Genomic DNA, 22,804 nt, shown 5'->3' on the forward strand with positions numbered 1-22,804 from the left:
GTTGAAAGCGTGTTGAAAACGTTGATGATCGTTTTCGATGCAAAATTTCAAATTTCTCCCTTTAGTCTCTTATTTTTCAAAAGTCATTTTTGTTCTCGTAACAAACTCTAATCTCATTTCTATTTTTGTGTCTGTAACTACTCTGTATTATAATGGAATTTTATGAATCTTCAAAATAAGAATATTAATTTTATAGCAATAACAATCAGCGCCGGCATTACTGTGTACTCTGCAACATCAAGAACAAAGAAGAAAAGTATTTTCAACGCCATACAACAGATCAACACTTGATCCCGATGTAGTAACCCTTGTCTCGATCGCGTCCTCGCGAAGAAGAATCGGCCGTGCATCGCGATCGGCTCCCTCTCCCCTCCCTCCCCCGCTTCCCTCCCTACCCTGCTCCTCGTCTCGGCTCTTCATGTATCTTCTCAAAGACGAGATGGCGATGTCCTACATTCGGGACGCAGAGGCTCCCACCGTGTGGCCTGTCCCTCTTTTCCACCGGTTTCTGGCCACGGTTATATTTAGTCGATATTTCATCCGTTTCGCGCCGAAGCCGGTCAAAGCTGATCATTGCGCCAATTCGAGGCGTTAGCGAGCGGAGGGATCTCGCGGAGGAGCGCGCCCATCCCCGATCTATTCCGACCGATTAATTTCAACGCTCTCTCTCGACGCCAAAGAAGATTGGAAACGTAAATGCGAACGAGAGATACCGACGTATCGGACAAACGGAGAGAGAAACTGATAACTCACCGCTCCGGCCGTCGTCAAATCGCAACATTCCTAAGACTCTTCCAGCGACATTTCTTTGTTACGGCGAACAATAGACTCCTACGATACGATTTGCTCTTTTGGTGATACCCTTAAAGATACCGTTAGGAGTTTAGATGTTACAGTACTTAGGATCACGCTTTGTCTAAGATGTCGTTCGAGAATTGCGGCCCGCTTTCGCGGCCTGAATAAGGAAAAATTGAGACTTTATCTGGCGAGAAGGATCGACGCGACTCGAGACGCGAATACACATACGTGAGCTCGCATTCGATACGTTGGTTGGATTTATGCAACTATGTTAAGGATCACGCACGATGGAAGTGCCAGTTCGTCGCGCTTCCATCGCGAGGAAGGAAGCGTCGTCACCGTTATCGGCTCCGGTAAAGTGGTACTTACGTTACTTAAATACATTATTTAGTTTAAGTATATATTACCTAGTACATTAAGTGCATTAAATACGTATTACCTGGAATACCCATAAGATTCCGCGAAGTGCATCGTAAATTAGCAGCCATTCTGCTACCCGGGTAATTAGTTTCTATCGCCTTCGCGCCTGCCGCTCTCATTTAATTAATTAATCGCCGATTATTTGTTTAAGAAATATACAATAAGAAAAATTATTACGTAACCGACAAAGCTGCGTTATAATTCCCATGCAGCCACGAGTCCGGCCGCGATTTCGTAATCTTTGTAGCAGAATGCGGTTCACGGCTTGCAGCCATCCGCGCTTGTTATGATCTCCCAGTCACGCGGAATCTGTGCCACGTATTAGATACATAAACCGATGCGAAACGGTCCTTCGAAAATCGAACGACGAAGGATGCTGTCAAAAGGAAGGGTATATTATCGAGAGAAGAAGAGTAGGGGGGAGGGTAGGCGAAGTAAGTAGGCGCGAGGTAGGCAGGTTAAAGTAGGTAAATAGCCTGCCGGTGACCCGTCACCTGCGTTCTCGTTCTATAGAGAGCAATGTCTCACTTAGTGGGAGGAAAAATGACGGAAGATAGCGCCCCACCACGAACGAATGGACGGACGGACGGACGGACGGACGGACGGATGTTCCATCCGCCGCCGCCGCCGCCGCCGCCGCCGATCGTCCCGTTCTCGTTCCGGCAGGAACGAGATCCCTGATCGAGCATCCGTTGTCTATTATCGCGACGATGATCTAGCGAGGAAGGGAATTTATTCGCGCGACAATCTATGCACATAGATTGACTCCGTCATCGTTCTTCTCTCGCGACGAGTTTCGCTCGACCGATACGGTCAACCGTCGTGACTCAGAAGTGTAACGTGGCCGTGTATTTCGCACCGAGATCGGGGGATGTGCGTAATCAGCAAAACGATTGCGATAACCAATGACGTCCGAAGATTATTTAATTAACCTGAGGAATTAATAATCTTAAACAAACTGAACTTTGAGAGATTCTAAATCGATAACGTTTATATCTCTTGGAGATTCTATCGCAAAAATTCACCGACACATTTTTCTCCCATTAAGAAAAAGATCATCAGTCTCTCGTATTACGTATCTATGATAAGAACGAAGAGAAGGCGCAGTCGGTCAAGGACAGCCCGCGTAATTAAGGGTCGTTATGCCGCCGTTCGTAAAAGCCCGTGTCGTAATTTTACAGAAAACACAAGATAGATTAGAATTTTTCAGATCGCGAGTAGCATAGCGTAGGAGAACCGGCGATTCTTCTTAACTGGCTTCTATCGGCGATAAAAGCTTTTTATCTGGTCGCTGCTGAGACATTTTACGTTCGTGACTGTCGTAAAATCGCCGTAAAACCGCACACGCGCGCGCGCGCGCACACACACACACACACACACACACACACACACACACACACACACACACACACACACACACAACGACAAGCATGAGCGAGATCTCGTACTTGGCCGGTGCAACGATAACCCGAGTCGTCAGGATCGTCATGCAGGGCGGACGTCTAGGTCGCTCGATATCACTCACACTATGGAGATCGCGGGCGCGTTATAGGCAGGTAGGTTAACAGATTAACAGTTTCTATATCTCGAGGGCAGTTTAACAACGGAACCAGGCCAGCGGAGCGTCGAGCCGACGTGCCGCGTCGTACTCGCGGCCGAAAAATTAGCCGCCTGTTCCAACGTGCCTACGATAAGAACCGTTCCTCGAAACGGTTACGCGAATCCATCCCGGTGCGCGGAATTGACGCAAAAGAACGACGATTAACTTGAACCTTGGATAATGCGACGGTGACTTGCATGATGTGACGTGAATGATTTGCGAATTTAAACTTTTAGCAAAATTTAACGAAATGTAAGCGTCATTGACTCAAATCTATTTTCCTATTAAATTTTTAATTTTTCTGTGTTATCTGAACGTTGACGTCACGAATTTACTGTACAACGAACTTTATTCCCATTACATGAATGTATGTAAATATGAATGTTATATATAATTATATTATTGATGATAAAAAAAAATATTGCAGCGTAATAAAAAAATCGACAATATAACAGGATGTTTAATGGTCTCAAATCCGGAAAAAAATTCTCTAAGAATTCCCTAATTTTTTAAGGCAATTTGTTAAAAATTCTAGGCATATAAAAATATTTTAAATATATCTTACAAATAAATGTACATTTATTGTATAAAATCTTTAATTTTAATTCATTAAAATTCAAAAGTACATAAAATTAAGAATTAAGAATTACTCGAATTTCAATAATTTGAAAAATTTTGAAAAAAATTATAAAAAGACTCTAAAAAATAAATATTCTATATTGCATAAATTTTTCAAACTTTAATAAAAAGTTAGAAACAACAAATTATATGTATAATATATAACCAATACAAAATTCAATTTTTATAAAATTATTAAAATAAATATCCATTTTTAAACAAACTTGCATCTAACATGAAATCGTTGTCTTCAACACTGAATATCGAATTACTCCTGAAATCAGTATTAGTTCTAATGTTTAGAGTGGATGGCTCCACTCGTTGACAATTCACTCGATAAAATTCCAATATATTTATATTATAACAATTATATTATAGTGTAAAAACAAAATATTAGAAAAAGCAATCTCAAAAAAAATTTCCTAATTTTCAATAAAATTCCTTCAGAATTCCAAGTTTTCTAATAGTAGCAGACATCTAATTCTGTATAAGCGATAATCAATAAGATCATAATGCTGCTTCTTTGCACCTTGGACTTTATAAACGAAACTTGTGCTGAAGAAGAGCGCGTATCTCATTAATAAACGCAATCTGCTATTTTTAAGCGGCAAATGGGACGATAGCGTTGACGGTGTTCACGGGATTTATGGCGTTTCATGGACGAGTGAACTCGGAAGCGACGACAAACGCCATCGGACTTGAATGCAAAGCGTCGCATTATTTAAATCGGCGCGTAGTTAGCGGAGACGCTCGAGCGCGTGGGCGGTATCGGACGATTGCCGGACGGATCTTCCGCAAGTCGGGCGAGATTGACATCTCGATGTCGCGGACTCGAATTCCCGGAGTGACGGAATAAAACGCGCGTGGCTTAGGTCAGGGACGGAGCCACGGCGGCGGATCGATCGAAATGATCGACCGGTACCAACGGCGCGCGCGCGCGCGCGAAGCCTTCCTCTCGCGATGTCTGCAGCACGTGTCCGCTGGAGAACGTTTAGAAATAACATCCGAGTGCGTCCAGCTATCATTTTATTCTCATTTAACTTGTTTAACTTTCTTATTTTATTCCTATTTATTTAATGAACAACAAGGATACGTTCAATGTTTCTGAACTCAGCCCTGTGTTTACGGCGGAATGATACGTCAACGATAACTCGTCCAGATCGAGTCAACTAGTCCCGTGAATGACTTTGGAAGATTATGAAAATTCGCGAGAAACAAATTCCACGTCGAATGGGTTCTTCCCGGATAATGTAATTCTCACGCGGAACCGCGCTCGCGCGAAGGAGTTCACGTTGGCTGCAATCATGCTTCGTTCCAGGAAGGAACATTATGGCGGCACGTGCATGGCGTATACATGCGCGTTTCTGCAATGTGTGTCATAATCTCCGTTTGTGGAAAACATTCCTTATATTCATTTTTACCGCGTCAGATGTTGAACTTATTAAAACACACGTATCAATTTCCACGTGTATCCTCGCGCCCATTTAAAGGTGGACTCAGCAGTAATTTGCAACCGCAAACATGTTCTTGCAAGCAGCCGAGAAGTCGATAAGCAATTGCGATATGTAAAAAATCATTTAAACTTATTCAAATTAATTCTAATAATTTATAACACGTATAACACGAGCAAAAGCGTTCAAGCAAGAAACATCCCTGATATGCACAGCCACAAAAATTTAATCCTTTGTAAGCTTACATGAATTACAAAGGGTTTCGAATCTGGACGTTTTCTATTCATAAAAATTTCTCAGAAAGATAGAAATTTTATATTGAAGAGTTCAGATTTATATTACATTTTAATTTCTTGCACAAGGAGAGGTATTTATTCTAGAAATTTGAAAGTACATCAGTGATTTTTTTACAGATTTTTCGAACCACTTTAGAGAGACGTGAAAAAAGGGTCGAACTTGAAAGACCCATGTAGAGTCACATGTGGTGCCGTTTTCCACACAAGTTTCACTAAGGGATAAAATCGACCTGTTTCTAAAAATCGCTCGGCGTAGCGTATGCTCGCGTACGACTGAGAAATCTGCGCGTGCGAGAGCGAGTCGTTGATAAATGGGGAGGTGTTATCTCTAGACAACGGTTTACGGGGAAACGAAAGGCGAAACTGAAAGGAGATGATAAAGTATATCCAGGCAATCTCCGTATCCAGGTAACGTGAACGATCGATAGGACGGCGCGTGGGTGCGTTTGTGTGTAATAAGGAAGCGCGTTCCCGCGGACGGACGGGTGCAAGTGGAGTAGGTTACGTAGATAAGTCGTTATACATACATACATACATACATATATACATACATACATACATACATACATACATACATACGGTCGCGTATACGCAATTCGCCCGGCGAGTGGTCATGTGGGGCCCGGCCGGCCGCCCCCCTCCCCCCCCCCCCACCAATGCATCCTTCCTACGGATTAGCAGACACGCGCCATGGACGCGAAATATCTTAGCCATCGCGAGGTACTAAGATAACAATCTGAATCAATACGTAATCTAGATGGACGGATAATAAACAGACACACTTTTTAACGATGGTCTACTTTGATCGGAGCCCTGCATGTGTATTAAGGACGAGACGGCCAGAAATCATTATCAAGTTTTCAACCTCAAGAGATTAGATTGAATTTTATTAATGATTCGCTATGTGTTTAGGCGTACCTCATCATTCTCTCAAATATAAAACGCATCGTACCCGGGACATTCTATTTTGAAGCGAGAAAAATAGCGATTAAATATTATATGCGTATAAACAAAACGTGTAAATTTACCTTTGTGTATTCATCTTTAAACAAAAAGCGTCAAAAAGATCATGAGAAAGAAAGAAAAAAAAATGCAACTGATTTTGTTTCGTATCATCTATGTAATTACATTTTAATTTATATATTATCTTCAATGTATATTACGTTTATTGCCGTTTTGACATAAATTCGCTCTTGGTGCTCTTGGTATTCAAATAGAACAAAGCGGTATCATATGTGTGTACAACTATTAGAATACTGATTGCGGCAAGCGTTTTGATCCTCAGAGAAATAGATCGCGCGATAAGAACGTGCGATAAGGCGTGCGAATCACCAATTGCATCTCGCTGCAGAACTGCAACGAGATCTAGTTCTTTATGAATACTTTTGTTCCCGTTAAGTTGCGTAACATGGAAATTGGCACGTTGAAATTTTCAAGATTTTATTAAAAAGTGTGGAGGACCGATTTGTATGTAATCTATTTTTATATTCCGCACAATCAGTCGATCGCAGAGTTATCTCTGTCCTTATCCATGATATTAAAGATGTATCACATTTTGCTTATTTACAACAAAAAAATTTGCGGCGGTTTAGAATGAATAGATGAAAAAATTGTTTAAATGTAAATTAGAAGTATGCTTTAATAAAAATGTAATTAAGAAATAATAATGAAAAAATATCAATTTTTTTTTATATAAATATTATATTTATATAAATATTATATTTATATAAATATTATATTTATATAAATATTATATTTATATAAATTATTATATAAATATTATATATATAATTTTATATAAATATTTTTATAGAGTATAGTATTTAACACGAATTATAAAATTTCAATTAAACATTTATTAAAAGTACAAACGAAACGATTATTGGTACAAATAAAATTAATTTTTTATTTACAAAGCAACTAATCTCTGCATCGCTATGAAACTTTACATAAATAATCTTGAAATACTCATATAAAAAAATTGAAACTTTATCATTATCTCTTAATTACATTCTACTAAACATACCTCTATTTATTTATTTAAATAATTTTTGATCTAGGTTTTAAACCGTCGCTAAACAGTTTTGTATTATTTTTAAATGTAATTTAGAATAATCTACAAGTTTTTCATAATTTTTTCATTGTAAATAATAAAAATTGATGATATCCGCGTAATATTCTTAAATTTACCAATTACATAATTTTTGTATAACTTATTGAATTTTATTTTACATGAAGAAAATATATTGGCAAATTCTTGCGTCAACGAGAATCGCTTTTAATCCGTGCATTTAATTCCTCTAATGAACAGTATGCATGTGTAGTATATAGCAGCGACCCAGCTATCTTGAACAAAATACGAGAAGAGCGTCAGACGGAAACCAAGATTACAAATATATATGTAACATTTAGTAATCAATCAAATGAAGCAAAACTGATTGCTCATATTACTTACTAATTGAGGATCGTATACGATTACGGATCCCTAATTTGACTATGGAAACGTGACAAGAACATAATAATCGGCGTGGAACATGATAATCACGGAGCAGCTAATTACGCCGCTCGTCCAAACTCAGCCAAAGGCCTCTAATTAAGGGCTAAACGAGACAAAGAGCATGTCGGCGCGCTCGCGCGCGCGCGCGCATGGTCGAAATCCGCCGGTGAATCCTAGACGGATCTGACGGAGGGGGAAGAGGCCAGCTGCGCGCAAGTCGACCGAAACGAGGCTTTGGATATCAAACTGGCCCCAGCGCCTGTTGATATTAGCATTTATTTATATCTCCTGACCTCAAATATGTGTAACGTGCCGGCCCCTCTCCGACGACGGCACGACGGCGGTACGGGCACGCCTCCGTTTTCGAGGTTACGCTGCTCCGCTGCTCCGCGCGCGAGAGAGCCGCGTCGTCCCCCCCCCCCCCTCCCCTCTTCTGTCCCCCTCGTCCCTGCCGCCCGACGCCGTTGAGCTCCGTCAAATCCCCGTCGGTGGTGTAACACACACAGCGTCTTCTTTGTGACATCACATCGTGCTGGGCGAGGGCGTTCGACAAGCGCTTTACTGTCACCGGCGACGAGCAAGACGACGAACACTACGACGAGACGGGTGAGCGAAACATCAGGGATCTTCGTAAAGCGAAGCCTCGTAAATTTTATGGACCACCACGAACCTTGATTCCGATGACCTCCTGATCGGAACGTCCGTTTTTTTCGTTAAATACGCGATTATACATTCGCATTCGTCAAATAAAATTCCTAGGCACGTCGCTCTCTTTCACGATGCAGCATTCTCTTGCACGATTTATTAATTTAATTTTAATTAAAATAATAAATAAATATAAAATAATTTTAATTTGTATCGTCACAGATTACACTGAGGTATACAGAGATAAAATACGAATACGTTGATACACAAAAAATTGGCAATAAAGTTGCTGGCAGTGAAGTCTACCAGAAAATATATATTTGCGAATGTCTCGAGCAGGAAGATTCGTACACATTCCAAACTTCAAATGATATTTCCTCGTGCGTATCTTTTTACCACGTATTAATATCAATTAATTGTTTCCTTAAGTTTAAAGATATTTGGTACTGGTGCATGTGTCTTCCTCGGTTATAAAGACATTACGCGATGAATTTAAATTATCTCGTTTGAGACTTAAAAAAAGGATCTAGGTTAAAGACTTAACGGGTTAAAGAACAGAATTGAAGAATACAACGACCACTTATTTATCATGTTATGTAAATAGGTCTAGTAGAAAGACACAACAACGAATATTTTTTGGATTTCACGTTAGGAAAACGTGTTCGAGGCGAAATTTTGCTCTCCGAAATCGTTCAAAGGCTCGTCAGCGATAAATCCACGAAACAAAAATATTGTTTCGCCAACGTGGCGTGGAAGAGCGATAAAAAAAAAAGTAGACGCGCGTGTTGAGTGCGCGATCGATTTGCGATGACCTCGCTATCGCGAAAGTGGAAACGACGATGCAATTTTTGATCCAAATATTTATAGCGTTCAACCGAAAGCGCCGCTACACGTGCTCGAGTGAACGTGAACCGTAAATTTATAGTCATTTCCCGAGCGAGAATATCCGTGAAATACGATGTAATATTTTTAGCAATAAAATTAGCTAAACGCGCGACACCCATCGCGCATCGCACGAGGGCTGTAAAATTAAACGATATTACAACGTAAGGCGCGATCTTTAAGATGATTAATTTTAGCCCGTTAATCCTACGAAGTTGCGTGTGCGAAGGCGTAAAGACCGAGTCGGCCGAGAAAACGAAACACCGCACCTTTAATAAATCGCGGCGAGTTAAAGCGGAATATAAGGGAATCTCTGCGCAACGCAACGGTGCCATCTCTCGGTGTGTGATTTTTAATTTTCACGTAAGAGATATGAAATCGAAACGATTTATTAAATTTAATTTATCGCGCATTTTTAATCGACTTTCGGCCGGGCGGACTGCCTCCGTGTTTACCTTACCGCGATTGATCGCCCCGCACTTTCGGAGCCGAGGCTGTAATAATTAAGTTATCAGGTGGAAAGAGCGACGATAATGTTATTCTCCGAGCGAAAGAAAACGCGGCGCAAGAAAATCCTCCCGGCGAGAGCCTCCGGTGAGCTCGTGCGCGCGTAACGACAGCTTAACGTACGACGAGGAGAAGGCGAGATCGTAAAATATAATCAACGCGAAAAGGGTTAAACGGCCGAGACGGACGAAAGAGGTGGAGGACTCGGCACGTCGCGCGTTTCGCGCATAATGGCCTGACTAATGCGCAAAGCTAAATGTGCGTGGGGGATCCTTCGTAATGTGGACATCCTTGGCATAAGCATAGAAAGCTAGAAAGCCTCGGCACCGTCTATGATAACCCAAATACGAGTAGCCGCGCTCGATTGTCTGACTTTGTTTAAGGAGAAATCTTCCTTTTTGTCAGTTTTTCAATCGTGCGAAATAAATCGCGTCGTCGTGAAATGTTTCACATACTATAAAAATTTCAATGGTCAGAGGTCAATTACATTTCTGAGTCTCTCGTATCTGAGAAACTATTTTCTTTTTGAACTAAGTTAGTGATTGATTAATTTAATCAAATTCTTATTCAATTAAAAGTATTGGATGAAGAGGATCGCAATTTATCGAAGCGAAGAGGCAAGAAGAAATCGCGATGTTGATCACACGAAAAGAACGGTTTTAACTAAAATATCTAAAAATTTGATCAAGTATAAATCTGAAAATAATTTTGTTGGACCATCAAATCATTATGTGAAATGCTTAAACATAATAATATTGCAAAATTCTTTTCTATATTCTAGCATCCAATTTGAACGTTGCCTATGAAAAAAATGATTTTGTAGTCATAGCGAAAATGATCTAGATCTACAAAAAACTAAAATGGATAAATGACTAGCGAGTGATATGGCATATGTCTTGTATCTACTTAATACAGATGACAAAGATAAAATTTATATCTAAATAATTTGTCAAGTTTAACAAGAAAATTTCTTTATGCGCTTAATTAGATATATAGATAGTATATATTAGATAATATAATTAGATAATAGTCATTCATATCTCTTTGAATGAAAATAAATGTGCGATTTAATTTTGAGATCTACATTTTCTTGCATATATCGTTAGATGTTACTGCTATAAATTCTATGCCAGACAATTTTTTAAGCAGATACCAGCAAAAACCAGCGACATGTTTTAACTGTAACTTAGAATTCTAGCTGAAATATTTTTTTGAGTGTAGATAGTTATTTTGATGGTCAGAAAAAAATTCCCTTCGGATCTGTATCTGGCTAAATTTTTAGATCCCTCGACCCAAGACAGTTCTTTCCGTTGCAGTTGTACACCACACTCGCAGAAATATTTCGCACAAATTATTTCGCGCGATTTATCGAGCGTCACATTACAGAGATCTTGGCAACCTATACAAGACACAAGGGTTCTTACCGCTGAAGATTTTCGGTGGCCGATAAAACGATACGTCATGGATCGGACCGATGTTCGAAGAAAGTCGGTTGAACCTTTTTCAGACCGCGAGGCGACGACCACGACGACTTCGACGAGGATGAGGACGAGAGAGTCTGTGCTCACTTTCCCTCGCGACGCGAGGCAAACGCGTATCGTCCCCGATCGCTAAAGGGTACCATCACCGCGATGGTGAATTCGCTTTCGCAGATCCCGATCGTGAACACAGATCGCCGACGGTTTGCACACGAAACCGACGGGGTCGAGTGACGCGAAACCTTTCTTCAACGATGGACGATAAATAAGCTAAGTAATTTTCCTTTTTGAATTTAGAGCTCCGCAGGATTAAATTCGAACGTCCGTGATATAATTGCGAGTGAGCCGAGAATTATTCAATCGCCCTAAGTAGCCATTTCAATCTAACGACGGCTGATTTTATTAGATTAATTACATTTAAAACTCGATTTGCTGGATTTGTGAATATTATATGTAAAAATGCGTAATATCATGCCGAAAGTCAAATAAAGAAAAGATAAATGGATGTATCTAAGTTTGTTTCGTTTGGAAGCTAAGTTAGCTTAAGAATCTGATGGGAGTATTCTGCTCGATTAGCAGGCAGGCAAGGCAGAATTGCACGGCCTACGTTAACTCGAGCGAGTTTAATCATTCCGGACGAGCGGGATCTATCCGCGAACCGCACTAAAACGATAATCGATTAAGCAGAGGTCGAGGGAAATTGGCACGAAAGACTGACTGGCAGGACGAAGGTAACGGATGACGAAATCAAGGACATCAGCCCTGCTATTACGTCGAAACTATCGTTGGAGTATCGCGTTGAATTATATGAAAAAGAAGATTTATGGTCAGGCAAAATGGAATCTCGCGTTCGAACGTTACATCGAATAACGTAACGTCCGCGATGCGGATGATAAAAGCTTTCTACATGGCTTTTCACGTTAATTAGCTAATGTGATACCGGCAGATGTGATGAATAACTTTGGATAATAACAATTCTCGCTTTATTACAATACCTAATTCACTTGTGTAACATAGCAAATTAAAGCTAATAAAATTATTATTCTATCATCAAATAAAAAAAAAAAAATATATAATTCTTCCTCTATCTTTTTCTCTTGTAAAAATGTAATCGTATATAAAATCGTACGTTATTAAAATTGTTTAAATAAATAAACTTTTACATTAAATGTTTTTATATAAATAGATTTACCTTGCGTTGAGATTAGTTACAAAGATAGATATGTCACAACAAAAAAGTGTTTCAGTGCTGATTATTCCAATTCCATTTAGCAGCTTGCGATAAAATCAGAGTACTCATGTTCGTGCCACGATAAAAGTTATATCATATAAACATTTGCGTATTACGAAAGACTCGTCCTTCACAATTTTCATACAAATTTTTTATAAGCAAAATTACAAATTTCAAATTTAGAGTGAGACTGAATTTGGGAGGAATTTTATACAAAATTTTTCCTATATTCTGTATCATATTTCAAGATTTTTGATAAATAAAATGAGGACCACCGAAATTTCTATTTTTAACATTCAAGTAGAAAATGCTGTTGCAATGTGAAATTTATTCAGATCAGTTTTCCATTTCTTCTTTTATTTTTCTTTTTATTAAATCTTTGGGAAAATATGGCTAAAAATAATATCTCTCTCTCTCTCTCTCTCTCTCTCTCTCTCGCCCCTCCTTTCTCTGAATTTTCGATCATAAAATCTTAAAATTATAGCATTATTATTTTAAAATTTTACACAAGAAAAATTTTTTTCAAGTTTCTCCAAAAAATCTCCATCAATTTCTCCAAAGATTCGAACGATATTCTAAAGTATCATTTCCTTTCTTAAATAGCCAGGACACCCGGTATACATGTATATAGTACGTCGTACGAAATAGGAAATACGAGCGGTTTGCTGGTGCACTGTCGAAGGCGGGGTTGGTCGTACACAAAGTAGATATACGCACATACACGCACGCATACAGACGTGGAATAACCCATTTCGGGTTAGTTCGCTAGAGCCGATTTCCTCTTCCTGCTCCATTCTCTTTCCTCCTCTTCTCTCCTGCCTCCCTCCCCTCTCTCTCTCGCCCTCTCAACCCCGGGTTCTCTTGCTTTTCCGTGCTTGTTCCTTCCTCCCCCCTCTCCTCCGCCCCCCTCTCTCTCTCTCTCTCTCTCTCGCGTGTACCCCGTACATTTTCAGAGTTCCTATATCTCTGTGTGCTGTCGCCGAGTATTGAGCGGGGTGAATGCTCTTGCGCAATGCTCGTGCACGTACAGCAACCCCGACTCGACCTCGGACGGGCTCCTTCCTTCGTCTGGGACGACTATCACCCTCTCCCCTTCGCCCCCTTTCGCGGAGGGAATCCATTCCGTCGCGATTGATTAATCGAGCGCCGACAATATTTGTCGCATCGCACGCGAAATCGAAATCGTTATCGTACGGCGTGACGGAAGTTATTGTCGTCGTCACATGCCCGGGGCGTCGTGATTATCAAAATCACGTATATATACATCGTTACCGATGAAATATCAAATATTATACACAGCCGTATATTTCCATTCCATCCAACAAGTTATCGGATTGCAGAAAATAATTTGACATCTAATAACCTGTTCTAATGAGAAGATCCTATTTTAGTCTTGTTATTTTCCTTAATGGACAATCTGAGATATAAACGATGATAAAGCTCGGACCTAATTGTGAGAACATGGACGAGTCCAGCCTTCCGGTTTTAACTTAGGCACGTCCTTGCATGATAGCCGATACTTAATTCTCATCTCAATTATTATCTGTTCTCGCTACGCATGGCTCTGGATCACAACGAGATCTAATTATCGGCCAACTTCCACATAGCATATTTTTCATCTACCAATCGTCGTTTTATTCGCCACTTTTAGTCTGTATTTTCCTACAGTGATGAAGGTATTCACCGCGAGAGAGATCTTCTACCGTGAGAAAGACGAGTCAGAGAGATGAAATTATTTCGAGGGAAACAGAGAGAGATCCGAATAAAGCGCACATGTCGACATCGACCTAGCTCCTCGCTCGTTAATAGAGTCACCAATGACGCCACACACGGCGGATATTAGATACGAGCAAAACTAGTTACACGAACGTTACTTCGCACGTGCACTGTCCGGGAGAGAGAGAGAGAGAGAGAGGAGGGAGAAGGGAATGAGGGAGAGAGGGAGAGAGAGGGAGAGAGGGAGAGAGAGAGAGAGAGAGAGAGAGAAAGAGAGAGAGAGAGAGAGAGAAAGAGAGACGACGACAAGCCTTGACGAGAGAATTGCTAACTGGTGATCGACGCGGTGATCACGCTGGAAAAATGATTTCTCGGTCACGCAACGTGACACGTAACAAAGCCAGGACGCTAGGACAAAAGTTCCACATGCGTGTGTGCGTGTGCGTACGTGTAAAGCGGGGTGTCTCATCACTAACCCCGTTTCTCGAACAACGAATCTTTTCGGCGAATTCGAAGTTCATTAAATAAAAATATCAAGTAACGTCCGTTGCATGTCACACTTTGCAATAGACGGCATTAAATGCCGTGGGAATTAAAGGTCCAATTAAAATTCTATTAAAAAGAAAGCTCCAAATAAATTTCTATTAAAAGGAAAGATCCGCGTCATCAAAATTAAATTTGAATAATCGAGTCTTCCATTACATCTTTGTTAAGAGAAAATTAATGCTCGAATTTATCGAGAAACGTATCCACGTTCGCCACGCATAAATGTCATCGGGATGTTCCGTGCAAGGAAAAAAAAAAAAAAACTTGAAATTTTCTCTCCTTTCTCTAATTAAGGCAACATTGTTCGAAACGACAGTTAATGAAAGACGAGCCAAACCCTTTTCTCCTGACAGTCTCTTCTTCGACCTACGTATGGCCTCGATAATAATAATTATGAAACTTGGCCGCGATAGTGAAAGTATCGCCTCGTACAGGACGTTTCATAATCAAGCGCGAACGAACGAGCGAGCGTGCGAGCGATGTCGAATTCGAGTCGTTGTTCGAGGCGAAAGCAAATCTCTCTCTCTCTCTCTGTTCGTTCATTCGTACATCAAATCTCAAAGCTATCGAGCGACGGTTTTCTCAGAGAATCGTAGCTCGGAGAAATTAGTTTGTCTTGGCAAAAGTGAAATCGGCGAAACAGTTGCGCGATGTTAACGGAGTTAGAGAAAGATACGCGATCGATATATGAAAGTAAACTTTTGCAGGTTTCCCGACTTTCGCGCATCCGAAATTGTTGCTAACGGCAAAAGCCAAACATCGATCTTAATTAAGAAAAGAAAGAGTTAAGAATATCTTTCTTCGTAAATAATGATATAATAAATTGTAAGAATTCTCACGAAGTTACTTATCTTAAAAATATCACGCGTGACAATACGAAATACGACTTTAAAACTTTATTTTTTGGGAACAAATTAATAAGAAAATATTAACATATACTTTATATATCTTTTTATTAACTTGATGTTACTAATGTTTAGGGATCATAAATCTTTTCATTGTCGAATCGTCGGTATTTCAAAATAAGTATTTATTATACCTTCGACTATAAATTAAAAATAGCTTAAAAAATGAAGCAAAATGTTCTTTACGAATATATTCATATTAATTTAAAATTGTTAATATTAATATCAATGCACTTCTTACCACACGAGGCTCGTTTTTGCCTTTTTAATTCTTGACTGTACTGAAATTTCTTTAATTATTTGAAAATTTTCGTTTAATAAATATTAATAGGTTTGTCTTTAATAATCAACAGTATCTGAAGAGGAGAAGAGGCTTTAAATTAATGATTCGGTAATTTCTCTACGCCCACGAGTCGAGTGTCTATCGGAGAGACGTATTATTTCCGCGTCATAAAAAAAAGAACTTTAAAAACTTGGGAGAGAAATCTCTCGAGTCCAAACGATTATAAATTCGGCCTCGTTCGCGACGTCTCCCTGCACATTAGACAACTGGAACAATTTGACAACTTTCACGAATATAATACGCATGTTTAAAAATCAACGAAACTGCTCTCCCGAGTTATTATCTCGAGCGCAATGCGCGGAGTGAAAACCGATTGTTCTCCTTCTTGGAAGTCCGAGACTGCTTTTGTGTCAGGAGCATCGCTATTCAAAATTTAAATTTTAAAACGACATTACTTTGCGCAAAAACGCCGTTTTCCAAATTCGTGGGTAAATGAACAAACAGCGAACAAGCTAAGTTAAATATGGAATCAGCAAAATATTTTCAGTATTGCGATAAATAGAAAATTACGTTAAGCACAGCTTAATTAAGAACCCATATTGATATTTAATATTATTAAAAGTCAATGTAATATTTAACTAGCAAACTTACAGCTCTTATGAACTTTTAATAAGTTCATCAATTATAAAGTTAGCTATTATTAGAATATACACCAAATATACAAACGTACGCCATCTATTAGCGTCTGTTAGGAATTAATTTCCTCGCGGTATGAATTTGTCTTTCTTCAATTAACGTTATGAAATATTACAAAATTATCAAGTCACCTGCAACCTAAAAACATTGTTTTACGTATACATAAAGAAACTTCTAAGTGAATAAATTAACGAGAATTTCTCCATGTCCGTGAATTGAATATCTATCAAAAAACGAAACAATTATTTAAGCGTTGTAAAAAAGATTGTAATTAAATTTATAAATCTTCAATCGTTTTCTCAGTCCGTATAATTAGAATTTGAACTTTAACCAAGTTGCAATTTATACAAGTGACTTGATAATTTTCACGAAACGAATGCACTCTTACTGATGAAAAATCCAATGAAATCAACTTTATTAAGAAATATTCATGATTTTTTTTTTTAATTATGTAAAAAGATAATTCTGCTTATTAATTTTTTATACAAAAGTAACGTTGCTTATTATTTGCAATTTTTTTCTAAAATAAAAAATAAAAATAAATAAAATAAAAAAAGGATATTCAATGTTTCCTTATTAATCATATCTGAACAGTAATAATATAACAATAATAATATAAAAATCATGTTGCACTGTCTAATATAATTTAAATTATTAAATTTTGTAATATGCGTGCTTACTCAAGCAGAACACGTCTATGATACCATTTCGTGTTCCCCTAAAAATGATAAAATGCACAAAACAAATATATTAAAATGCCAAAACAATAAAGCATTTGAAAAAAAATTTTGAAGTTCTATTTTAAAAAGTGCATTTAAAATTATATAATAAAAAAGACATAGAAAGATACACTGGTAAACATTGCCTTTTGTTAATCACATGTATCTGTGCACAATGTTTTTTCAGGTACAGTGTGTAACCCCTAAAGTACATCGTTACAAAAACTTCAGCAAATGAAATAAAAGTAATATGTATGCCAATCTATTTAGAATAATGAAACAATAAGTTTAAAGAGTTATGTCATCATATTAGCATCATATTAGCATTTAAAACTAATTTAAGTTTCACACTGCTTTCCTTCTTTCAAAAAGAACATTTAAAAGACTTACCTAAGAGACTCGATATAACACAGTTGACGCAATCACACAAACCTCTCTGTTAGATGCAATCTATAACAAATGAATTCTTCTATCAATTATATGTGGATCTGAAACCAAAATTCATATTTGTAATTGAGATATGAAAGAAGAGAGAGGAAACAGAAGAAGACACAACCATTGTGTATTCTTCACCAGCAATCTAGCAGTATCTACTCCGTTTTTGCAACTTTACAATGACGACAAAGGAAAAAATTAAGGATATTAAAAAAAGAATTTCGTGAAATAAAATCGTCACCTCTCATTCATGTCAGTTTTAACGATTCCGTATGCTTGGAACGTCGAGAGTCAACGATTCGTCAGTGATGTGACGAAGAATTTGGAAACTTGCGTCTTGCGTCCTGAAGTGTCAACACGAATGTCAGAGACTTCGATTATCTCGCAAGTGACATCCTGCGGTTTCCGCAGGAAAATGCGTACGCCGCTATTTCATGACTCGGCGCGATGTCTTTCGTTCTCTTTTTCTCTTCCTCTTTCTATATACAATTCAATCCGAAAGTCAAGGTTGCGTGCGTGCGCGCGCGCGCGCGCGTGCGACTTACCAGTGTAAGGTCAGAACGGTCATGCGACGAGACACGTTGTTTACGTCGATCGACGACGCCGGTCCCCAATCACGATGACGTCGTGTATCGGGACAATCTCGCAGATTTTGAGATTTCGCGCGCGCGAATTTCACGATGACCGTCACGAGCACGAATGGCCGGATAGCCCGAAATTTACTTTCCTTTTCACTCCCAAAAAAGAATCTGATCTCACGCGGTGACGGCGACAACGGCGACGGCGGCGACGAGAAACTGACCGACCGTTGGCGCCGATCGCGACTTTCGAACTGATTGCGATTATCGAAGTCGATGCAATCGACATAAATCGGACAGCTTCACTGTGCCGCGCTCCGGTGCGGATAACCTAACACCGGCGCTCGATCTTGATTTTGTCCTGGCGCGTCCCAGCAAAACCATCACCCCGAAGGCAGCAATGTTCGCGCGTGAATACGACATTTCGTTGTTCATCGCGCGATCACATTGACCGCTTTCTCGTACGATGTTCGTTTAGCACAAATAAAAATTCATCTCTAATCACGGAGACGATTGGCGCCTTCGTTTGACTCGCGCTAACTTCGCGGTGCTCGCACGATGGCAGGCGATCCGAGTGGACCGCGCATGCGCCAATTAAATTCGCTCGGTCACGTGACCAACGCGTTTATGTTCAAACGTCGTACGAGTCTATATAAATAAATAATCGATTATTTATTTCTTTAAGAAATAATCCAATAGTTATTAAACTATATTATTTTCTTTATTATCAAATATTTTACAAAGATATATATATATATATATATGTGTATATTTCAAACTCATTAAATAAATTAAGATCCGTGTTGCTCTATAAATTGTGTAAGGACAGTCTTATCGAGAGGTATTATTAAATGTTCAGCACCATCAACTGTGCGTTTAGTTCGTACTAATTTATGATCAATAAATTCGGTCAATTGTGCCCTTAATGTCAAATCAGAACTAACTAAAAATTGTTCGCGCGCTGCTCGGTATAGATCCTTGAATGGCATCCCTTAAATGACGTTATTAGATATTTAAACAAATTAAATATATTATTATAACAAAATGTAATTGAACAATAATTACCTGTATAATTACTACTGCTATTGCTCAATTGATATTTAACAAGAATTAGATAAATCGCTCGTGCGTTCGAAGTGAGAGACAGAAAGACATTCTGGAGGGAAGATAACGCGAGTACTTTGCTTTGTTGAACTGACAAGGAATCTTCATACGCAGTTTCAGCTTGATATGGCAACAATGTTGTCGCATCCCACCAATAAAAATTAAATTTTGCACGTTTTATATGATCCCAAACTAAAATAATGATTAATGAGTTAAATGACAAATCAACTTCAAAATCCAACATAAAGATAAGTTTAACTTACGAAGTGGTGCATTTATGTGATCGACAGACGCTATGATATGAATATTCGAAACGGCTGCTAAACTGGCAAGAAGATTTTGAGCTTTATTCGAACGTAACATTATTCCATCTATATTATGAATTAATAAATAAAGCTGATCATCTGGATTATTGCTCATAACTGTTTCAATAAGTTCTAAACAATCATTAGGATTTGTTGGACAATTTAATTCCAATAAATCCACTATTATATTATCGAGTATCTAAAATAACATTTAATAATAGTTGTAAATCCTTATAAATTGTAACAATGCGGTATATACTACACTTACATCTTTTAATGTTAAACTAGGAAAAAATCCATTTATAACCAATGTTGGATGATCAGCTATGATCTCGTTATGAAAATCATTTATTAAATTCCTTTTTGAACCTAGACCATGAAGCAACAAGCTATAACCTTCCCTAAAATATAATGCACATTTTAGAATAACCATCAAAAATATTTTCTATAATTATTCGGCTTAATACTTACTTCAATATAAATTGCCACATAGGAAAGAATGATTTATGATTTTCAGTTAATGCACAAATACTTTTTTTGTGAGTTGCAGATATATGATTTTGATTTATTAATAATTCCTCTGTTTCTTTAGTAAGACGAGTATTCCGAAGTTTACCTAACGTATGATCAGATGTAATTGTTTTTCTTGATTGAGTTTCAAAGTATTCATCAGTTTTTATATGCTTTAAATGTAAAAAAAATTAATTAATAAAATATATGTATACATTGCGAGTAAAATATTATTTATTATATAATTTGCTAATTTATTAACTTCAACTTACATAATCCTTATAAGCAACAGTTTTATGTCCTCTCTTTATCTTTCTAGGTGTATATTGTACTTCACGTTTTGATAAAGGTTTCTGTATTTTTAGTTTCATTCTTATAGCACTATTTTTCTTGCTTTCATCAGAACTTTCACTGTCACTACTTTTATCAGAAGTTTCAGGGTCTGAACTAGTTTCATTACTTGAAGGCATATATTCACTATCTTCTGATACACTCTCATCTCCACTTGAATTTACAGTAGGCAAATATTGTTTCCGAGATACTAATAAAAAAAATTAGAAATAAGTTTTAATTGTAAGTTCCAATTTTAATTATAAGTTACAATTCTTACACTGTATGATAAAATTTTTACTAAATAATATGTTATATATGTTGTACTTTTGGTATGTTGCACTTTGGTATCTGTAATCATATCATCTGCTTGACTTTCTGGATTCAAAGTTATCTTTTCAAGAACAATTTTCAGAAGCGGGAGTGTTTTTAAACTTTTCGGAGTCTCAGGCATTTGGCACTGGCTGGCTTTAAGTGCCATGCTATTTCTTTTTGTTGGTGTTTGAAATCCATATAGTTTCTTTCCACTAATATCTTTTTCAGAGAACAATTCTATATATAAAGTATAATATTAGATAAAAGTAAAATAATATACTCATAAAAAATGCTCATCAATTACCAAGTGGTTTCTGTACGTCTTCCTTGACATCTTTAAGCTGCTTTTCTATCTCAGTTGTCAATATATTAGCTCGAGCTACAAAATATAAACAATGCACAAGTTATAACATATTGTTAAACAAATACGATTAAACTGTAAACAAAATTATAAAAAGACCCAAATACATTCTAAAATATCTACATCAATCTCTCACATCACGCATGACAATTTATATTAATATAATCTTACGAGAGTTCCCAGGTGTATCATCACTGTCTTCTGTATATTTCACGATAGCTTTTAGTCGTGTAGACCGTCTCAGATTCTTAGAAGAAGACATTTTCACGTGGACAAATACTTAAGATTGAAATTTATTCTGTTATGTTTAACTCAAGGAATCAAACATATCTTCTTCTTCGGGCTCATTATGATACTGTCATTTTGGCGGCATTTATGAGCGCTTTACACGGTTGCAGCGCATATAGAAATATTATTTCTAGGGATTCTAGATTCAGTAGGAATTCGTATGTACTTGACCCCAGAAGTATGTCGGTTTAAAGAATTATTATTTTAAATTGTTTGTATTTCGTATGAAGAGTTTTGAAGTGCAATTGAAAAGATTTGTGAGCCATTCGGTTAATTGTAATTAATTAATCATTTTTAAACCACCACATTTAAACCATACTTAGCTTGAGGAATGAATCGAAGATAAATTAGACAGTATTCTTGTATGGAATTGTATAAAGAGTTATGAAGTGTCATTAAAAAGTTTTGCGAGTTATTCATTATAATTAAATATTTAAGAGTCAGCAAGAACAAACCAACTCATTTACATCACATTTGTGCGGTGCAGATACAAATCTGTATTCTATCATATTTTATTTCATAGTAATATTTTCTCGAGATAATATTTTGCCACGAGTCTTTTTTTGATCCATATTTCACGAAATTGCGAAATCTATTATAAATAATATATATAATAAATCTATTATAAATAATAATATAATAAAACCAGCGGCATGCAATGTTTTTTTCCTTGGTTTGCTAGCTGGATTTGCTCTTATCTTTGATTGGTATATTTTTTTAAATCTAAAAGAATATACCAATCAAAAATAAGAGCTCACGCAAATTCAGCTAGCAAACCAGCAGGAAAAAAAGCATGTGTGCCGCTGGTTTAAGATTATTTGCACTATAATGCAGTATCAAGGTGCCATCACATATGGCGTAACTTGCGTAAGCGTAACTTGCGCCGACCAATCACATCGTTTCACTTGAACATCAGATTTCGCTCAATTACTTTATGCTGTTTACGCTATTATTGTTACACTGAATCTAATTTTTTTGCGGAAGAAATACACACACACACACACACACACACACACACACACAGTGAATAATCAGAATAATCAAAGTAAGTTAATTAATTAATATAAAAATAATTAATTAAATAGCTTCATATCGAATTAATTAATAATTAATAAATAAATATATATATATATATATATATTAATTAATTTATAATGTTTTTCAATGCGTGGCCTAACAATATCTAACAACTGATTGAACATTTCTATAATTAAAAATTCTACAATAATTATAGAACATTTTGTAATCTTCAAATTCCATCTCTTTGACCAGATTATCACTGTTACTCTG

The 22,804-nt window shown here is 37.5% G+C and overlaps 2 protein-coding genes and 1 long non-coding RNA gene across 6 annotated transcripts in view; 1 reads left to right on the forward strand and 2 right to left on the reverse strand.

The window, feature by feature from the left end:
- The window catches only part of rdx (BTB/POZ and MATH domain-containing protein rdx), a 79,400-nt gene extending 60,556 nt beyond the window's left edge, over window positions 1–18,844 (reverse strand). The window contains exons 1-3 of one of the 2 annotated variants that reach the window (XM_089084886.1): window positions 18,269–18,844; window positions 17,965–18,202; window positions 17,679–17,738 (exon numbers count right to left, since the gene is read on the reverse strand). The gene's annotated coding sequence lies outside the window, so the exon portion shown is untranslated. The remainder of the gene's footprint in view (window positions 1–17,678; window positions 17,739–17,964; window positions 18,203–18,268) is intronic. The other variant, XM_089084884.1, reaches the window with a different exon arrangement.
- Window positions 7,795–11,701, forward strand: LOC105433578 (uncharacterized). 2 transcript variants are annotated; one of them, XR_016141301.1, is made up of 3 exons: window positions 7,795–8,286; window positions 8,548–8,705; window positions 11,101–11,701. It is a non-coding gene; the product is annotated as an uncharacterized LOC105433578 (long non-coding RNA). The 2 variants fall into 2 exon arrangements; XR_016141302.1 differs by lacking the exon at window positions 8,548–8,705.
- Window positions 18,845–19,000: 156 nt separating the features above from the next.
- On the reverse strand, window positions 19,001–22,077 carry Orc2 (origin recognition complex subunit 2). Of its 2 annotated transcripts, none has more exons than XM_011648952.3 (9): window positions 21,398–22,077; window positions 21,170–21,238; window positions 20,878–21,102; window positions 20,493–20,761; window positions 20,182–20,393; window positions 19,979–20,111; window positions 19,669–19,909; window positions 19,367–19,597; window positions 19,001–19,292 (listed from the first exon to the last, which is right to left on the reverse strand). In XM_011648952.3, exons 1-9 carry the CDS (start codon window positions 21,486–21,488, stop codon window positions 19,093–19,095), a joined length of 1,671 nt encoding a protein of 556 aa, XP_011647254.2. In that variant the 5' UTR covers window positions 21,489–22,077; the 3' UTR covers window positions 19,001–19,092. The 2 variants fall into 2 exon arrangements, with proteins under 2 accessions (XP_011647254.2, XP_011647253.2); XM_011648951.3 differs by having other exon boundaries at window positions 21,170–21,244; window positions 21,398–22,072.
- Window positions 22,078–22,804: the final 727 nt, after the last annotated feature.

This window comes from Pogonomyrmex barbatus, unplaced genomic scaffold, assembly GCF_055798465.1.
Source record: "Pogonomyrmex barbatus isolate J1 unplaced genomic scaffold, ASM5579846v1 scaffold9, whole genome shotgun sequence".
Lineage (NCBI taxonomy): Eukaryota > Metazoa > Arthropoda > Insecta > Hymenoptera > Formicidae > Pogonomyrmex > Pogonomyrmex barbatus.

Bases quoted from the DNA above. Each gene is read 5' to 3' on its own strand.
- Orc2 (XM_011648951.3), bottom strand. From the start codon at position 21,488: ATGTCTTCTTCTAAGAATCTGAGACGGTCTACACGACTAAAAGCTATC. The intron at 21,245-21,397 runs GTAAGATTATAT...TATATTTTGTAG, and splicing joins TGATACACCTGGGAACTCTC to CTCGAGCTAATATATTGACA. The intron at 20,112-20,181 runs GTAAGTATTAAG...ATTATATTTTAG, and splicing joins ATGTGGCAATTTATATTGAA to GGAAGGTTATAGCTTGTTGC.